The sequence below is a fragment of the Echinops telfairi genome, unplaced genomic scaffold (genome assembly GCF_000313985.2).
Source record: "Echinops telfairi isolate 266 unplaced genomic scaffold, ASM31398v2 ScPeMD7_25;HRSCAF=90, whole genome shotgun sequence".
Taxonomy (NCBI): domain Eukaryota; kingdom Metazoa; phylum Chordata; class Mammalia; order Afrosoricida; family Tenrecidae; genus Echinops; species Echinops telfairi.
Window position 1 is genome coordinate 30,973,428 of NW_022103922.1, and position 6,612 is coordinate 30,980,039.

The 6,612-nt window shown below is 43.0% G+C and overlaps 1 protein-coding gene across 1 annotated transcript; it reads left to right on the forward strand.

The window, feature by feature from the left end:
• The first annotated feature begins 152 nt into the window (after window positions 1-152).
• TMEM215 (transmembrane protein 215) lies at window positions 153-1,808 on the forward strand. The gene has a single exon (XM_004712362.2). It carries the CDS (start codon window positions 187-189, stop codon window positions 892-894), a length of 708 nt encoding a protein of 235 aa, XP_004712419.1. The 5' UTR covers window positions 153-186; the 3' UTR covers window positions 895-1,808.
• The last annotated feature ends 4,804 nt before the right edge of the window (window positions 1,809-6,612 follow it).

Here is a 6,612-nt window from a genome sequence, read left to right on the forward strand (position 1 = left end):
ATGGCTGAAAAGAAAGAGACGGAAACCAAGACTGTCAGCAAAAGCGAGACCGTGGGCTGGGAACTTGACTTGCTTCTTTGGGGTGTTTGCTCTGCTTTGCTTTTTAACCCACCGTGGTTTCGCCTCTGACAGAAGGCACGCTGCCCTCAGCCCACCAAGCAGCCCCGCACCTGGATGGAGTGAAAGATGCGGCCCGATGACATTAACCCGAGGACTGGGCTAGTGGTGGCCCTGGTCAGCGTCTTCCTGGTCTTTGGTTTCATGTTCACCGTCTCTGGGATGAAAGGCGAGACCCTGGGCAACATCCCCCTCCTGGCCATCGGGCCAGCCATCTGCCTCCCGGGCATCGCAGCCATTGCCCTGGCCCGGAAAACCGAAGGGTGCACCAAGTGGCCCGAGAACGAGCTGCTCTGGGTCCGCAAACTGCCCTGTTTCCGGAAACCCAAAGACAAGGAGGTGGTGGAACTGCTAAGGACCCCTTCGGACCTGGAGTCAGGCAAGGGGAGCTCCGATGAACTGGCTAAGAAGGCGGGCCTCAAGAGGAAGCCTCCCCCGCAGGGGCAGGGTGAGGTGCAGACCGCCAGCTCCATCACCACCACCCCCACGCCCAAGGAGGAGGGCGAATGCCAGAGCATGGTCCAGAGCGGGCATCAGGAGACATCCAGATACCTGGACGGCTACTGTCCTTCTGCCAGCTCGCTGGCCTGCAGTGCCTTGGAGGCCAAATGCTCAGCCTGGGACAGGTCCGACTGCCCGGAGCCCGAGGACAGCATCTTCTTTGTGCCCCAGGACAGTATCATCGTTTGCTCCTACAAGCAGAACAGCCCCTATGACAGATACTGCTGTTACATCAATCAGAGCCCAGGCAGGTGGGACCAGGAGACGATAGTCTAGGCGTTCCATACAAGGGTCCCTGTGTTATAGAAACATGACAACACCCAGCTCCTAGTGGAAGAAAGTTGCCTGGCTCTAACAGCCTGCACACCGTTAGAGGTTGATGTGGTATGTGATGGGTATGCCAACCCCCAGTGCCTGAAAGCCACGTCGATAGGCATGTTGGTGACACGTTTTAAGGAAGGTCAGGCACTCTGGAACAAGCAGTGAGTAGAAAAGGGAGCAAGAGTTCCAATCGCTTTTTAACAATTTAAACAATGTTGAATGTTTTGTGAAATAACCCAAAAAGTGCTAACCAGCACCTGCTGAAAGCAAGATAAATGTAAACTGCGGCTATCAGGAATCAGACCACAGGGAGGCTGAGCTACTTTATGTTTGCAGAAATTAGAAGGAAAACAATCATAATCAAATGTTCTGTTATATGTTTGCCTGATATAACAGACGTTTGCCTAAAGAGAAAAAAAAACAGAGAGAACAGTCACATCTCTTCTTAAGTGGGATGATTTTTGGAGAGCAGGGCGTTAAAGACAGGTGAATTGTGTGACTGGGTTTGACGGCAATTTCCTCTACAGACTGGGGGCTTCAAGTTACCTAAAGTGTGACCAACTATGATTTTTAAAAAAGAACCATTTTTGATAGCCATATTATTTCTTAAATTGTTTAAATTTATTTACTGCATCTTTATGAGATATGTGGTTTGGTTGGCTATCCTAACATTTGCTATCCTTCATGTATACTTTCCTCACCAGGTGCAAAATGACTTGATGGGCTATTTTCATAGATTCGAACTTGCTTTCCTCAAGTCCAAATGGTGGTCCATATATATGTAGGTGTCGTTGACATTTCTGGCAGGTGTTGCGGTCATGACTGAAAGGCTGGCGGTTTGAACTCACCAGTCTCTCTACAAGGGAAAGATGTGGCAGTTGGTGTCCGTAAAGATTACACTCTTGGAAACCTTGCTCTGCCCTAAGGTCATTATGAGTTGGAACTGATGTGACAGCAATGCAGCTGGAGTTGTTTGGTTATATGCCATTTACAGGCTGAAGACTATGAAATCAATGCAGTGGCCCTGGACTTGATACAGAGTTTGCATGAAATGCAAGGGTTAAACCCATTGGGAATGTCATTGTTTGTACATTTGTTTCAATACCCCCAAAGACTGTAAATGCCAATGAAACCATTCATCTTACTAGATTTAATTAAAGCCCAGATTTTATTAAATTCACCTAATCAGTGAATATGACAAGACAAATGTCTGTTTGTATCCTTCTCGCTGTTTTACTGTTAAAGAAAAAAAACCTCAATGGGATCCTAAAAAGCCTTTCCTATTTCACCTGCTCAACTGTCATGGACAAGAAGGGTGTTCAGTCAGAATATACCATTTGCTCTCTATTGAATGATACATAGAACCGTACGAGAGAAATGCTGAATGATCTACAGAAACAATGACAGATGTCAGCTTGAAGATCAGGGTAATTTTGTGTTCTTCCAAGAATGATGATTGTAAATGAAAAGATAGTTTCAACTGAAATGCCTTTTAATAACTGTTTTCTACAAAACAGTTATTGCTGGGGGGGTGGTGGTGGTAATGTGTTAATATTCCTTTGTGTATTTCCAGCCCAACTCTGCAATTCTTCCTTAAGAAATGCAAGTGTGGAAAATTGTTCTGTCTTTTAAAATCATAATTTCAAAACCAAATTCAAGAGTGTGCACTTTTTTTTAGTAGGACCTAAATGCCAGAAAGTAAATTTCACCTTCTTACAACTTATTTTCTTAATCTATGAAATGGGGGAAGGATGACTGCTTTACACTAAATTATTTCTATACTTCATCCCAGCTTGAATATCCTCTGCTAGCATGTCAAAGGTACTTCATGTATTGCCAAAAGGCGAATTAAGAAAGAGTGCATGTCAAAGTTATGCAACTCAGGATAACAATTATGCCAATGGGTTGAATTCTTACCACTACACAAAAGCTGTTTGTAGATTTCCGAAATCAGATTTATCTGGATACCCAGGATTATTTATTCACCAAAAGACATTTCAGTGAATGGAATCAAGATGTTCGGAGTAAAAGCTTTTTGAGGAGAAATTGTTTTATGTTGGTATAGCCCAGATTATTATGTTGGGGTGGGGGGAAGAATTGTTTACTGAAATCAAATGACTTTTCATAATTCTGATGCATTTTTAAAGAGGAAAGTCATATTGCTATGAAAGGAAAGAATATTGGATAATTTTTCTAATGCGTTTGCCACTGAGGAAATCTTCAGGGGTGAGAAGAGAGACATCAGAGAGAGATGTTCAGAGGCTCATCAAATCTTGCACACAAGCTGAAAAGAGGTAGTCCTAAGGTCACGTGTGGCTTGGGGCTTGGAAAAGTTACTTCTTGATTTATTGGAACTAGCTCAAGCTTCTTCTTATATTTCAAAAACTGTGTGGAGGAGGGAGTCCATATCTGACCTCGTCTGGCTTCCCTATTGCCACGAAGGCAGAAGGCAGACATGCCTCCATCTTTCTGTCCTTATTCTAACACCAATGGGTCCTCCCTTGACACTCCACTTCCATGCTGCATTCAATAACTTGTTGCCACGGCCATACAGAATTCACAGGTAACACTCGTGATCACGGGGTTTACTAGGGAAGTTAACAGGTCTCCACAAGTCAGGATCAATAAACACTAAGGATACAGTCGTTGGCCCACAGCAACACCTCCCCTCAGCCAGTAGCCAAGGCTCTCTCCAGTGCTCAGCCTCGCAGGTTTGTGGTCCTTTGGCTTTTGCCTCTGTGGGCCAAGAAGCAGGCCCACTGCTCTGCCTAGCAGCTTCATTGTCTCCACACTGCTCCTCTCTCTGCATTGTCCCATGGGCCCCATTCCAGTCTCTGGTCCCTCTCATCTCAGCCTTAGCCACTTCAGACAGAGATCCCCAACAGGCACCACTGGTGGCTTTTCTTCCAATGGTGCTAGGATTTCTCTCTGTGTTCTTGCTTTAAAGATGGCTCTTACACACAGAGGGATAGCTTTGCTGGAGGTGTGGTTTCTGCCTCTCGGCAGGCCATACCCCCAAAGGAAACCAGGGTGGGGACTTGGTTCATCGCCTCTACTCAGCTGAAAACTTACATTATATCCACAGCCAGGTTATTGTTATCATTAGGTGCCATCAAATTGATTCTAACCCATAGTGATCTTATGTACAACGGATTTGTTCCTGTGCTTGAACCATTGTTGCAGCCACTGTGTCAATCCATCTCCTCAAGGGTCTTCCTCTCTTTCACTGCCCCTCTCCATTACCAAACATGATGTCCTTCTCTAGGGACTGGTCTCTCCTGACAATATGTCCAACATGTCCAAAGTACGTGAGACGAAGCTTCACCATCCTTGCCTCTAAGGTACCCTCTGGCCATACTTCTTCCAGGACAAATTGGTTTGTCCTTTTAACAGTCCACGATACTTCTTCTCCAGCACCACAATGCAAATGCATCAATTCATCTTCTGTTGGCCTTATTCTGTGCCCAACTGTCACATGCATATGAGGCAATTTGCAAATACTATGGCTTGGGTCAGATGTACCTTAGTTCTCAAAGTAACATCCTGGCTTTTCCATACAAGCAACGAGGCTAGAATTCACAATGCATCCCGAAGGGATTGTGGCAAAAGAAACTATGGCTAGAAGGGCCATATTAAAAAAATTGACTACATCCCATATATCTAGCACATTACAAAACAAACAACCAAACAAACTCACTTCCATTGAGTGAATTCTGACTCATGGTCCCCCTTAGGGCAGGATAGAACTGCCCGTGTGAATTTCCAAGACTATAACCTTTTTATGGGAATAGAAAGTCCCATTTTTCTCCACAGGAGAGGCTGGTAGCTTTGAACTGCTGACTTCTTGGTTAGCAGTCCAAGTCATAACCACTATACCACCAGGACTCCTGTACATAGCACATGCACATACCAATTGTACAAATCCAGGGTCAACTATGAGTAGGAATATAAGGTCATTTACCATATTTTCAAGTTCTATTTCAAAAGAAACCTCATTCCGACTTCTCCCTCTATTCACTTACTTGAACCAGATATTTAGAGTATTAAAGAATGCATTTGTGGAAAGAGTCTATTGTACCTATAAAAAAAAAAGATTTGAAAATATTGGGCTAAAAGGCTTGACTTTCACTAGAAAAAATAAAATGCTTGATAATGTGTGTCGGGTATTTCTTTAATATCCCAAATAAAGCAATTCCTTTCTAATATGAAGCAATGTAGCCTGGTGCCCCAAATCAATACCTGTAGATACCCGTCAGGTAAAACGGTCACACCTTTTGAATAGCGATGGAAGGAAAGCAATACATGGAGAGAGCAGTGTCTATACCCTTACAGGAAAACAGAGCAGCGCATTTAAATCTGCAGTCCCAGCAAACTCTTAGCATTAATGACTAGACACGAGAGTGTCTTTCTGACGGCATCGAAGAACTTCCAGACAAATACAAATTTTTCTGTTGTTAAGTCAAATAGTTGTTTCAACTGTATTTTATTTTTGAGATGATCTCTGTTGAATTTTCCTTGCTCTGTATTCCTGCTTGCTATGCACGTAGGTTCTTTTCCAAACTGTTTCTTGACTTCTAAATGTGAATCCAGCCAAGATTCCCACGCTGGAGCATATTTAGACAACGGCTTCAAATGTTAGCTCCTACAGCAATCATCATGACAAACAAATCCAGATCGGGTTAGCTGAGGGCTCTCTTCCCAACTCCACTAGTCAGTCCCTTTGAAAACATTTTAAATACTATGGGTCTTCATATCCTCTGAGTAGACAAATAATGACAAAAATAAGAAAGGGATATTTGTTATTTTAAGTGTTTTTTTCTTTTTGTAAGATCCAACATATTTAACAACATCTTCTCTCATTATTTGCTTGGTGGGAATTTGCTGTTTTCAGAAATGCACAACCCACCGTCCTAACATCAAGAGCTCCCGTATCCTCTTTCAGACATTGTCCACAGGCATATGTTGCTTATATGTTACACTCAAGTGATTTTCTTTTCTCTTTTAATTATATCCTAAATATGCTTCTGTGTTCCTATGCAGTTTTCTCAAATATCATCTCATGATTGTGTGATGTGCTATCTTGTTATATGTCACAATTGAACATACCGTTCCTTACTTGGGGCCAGATACAGAGTTTTACGGATGAGTTTCTATGTTTTATTTGACTGTGGGGAGCCCTGCTATATTATTTGACATATGCCCATAGAGATGAACATTTACAGCTGAAAAGCTATCCTCGGATAGATGGGAATGAGAGGACAGCCATGTGGAAATGAAGCCATTCTCCATCTTGGTTTGCTCAGGTCTTCTCTCCACCTGGGCAGATACAAGGCACAGGGTGGGAGACAAAACAATGTGTCTTAAAAAGGTCTCCCATTCAGGGCTAGAGCGAGCAGTTCCGAAGAGTAAGATAAGACATTTCCCCAGTGAAGATACCAGAAGTTACAGTTCTCAAAATCAAACTACCATGTCATCAATCTCCAAGAGCATAATGTTCCACAAGCAAAACGATCAGTAGATATGAACAATAATCATGATTTTGTACATTTTCTTAAAGTACCTCACCATTTTTAATACCTTTAATATGTGTACATATTATTACCTAGTAGTGACTTTTACAAATGAACTAGAGTGTCAGGAGTTCAGTAACCTCTATCCCTAAGTTTTGTATGT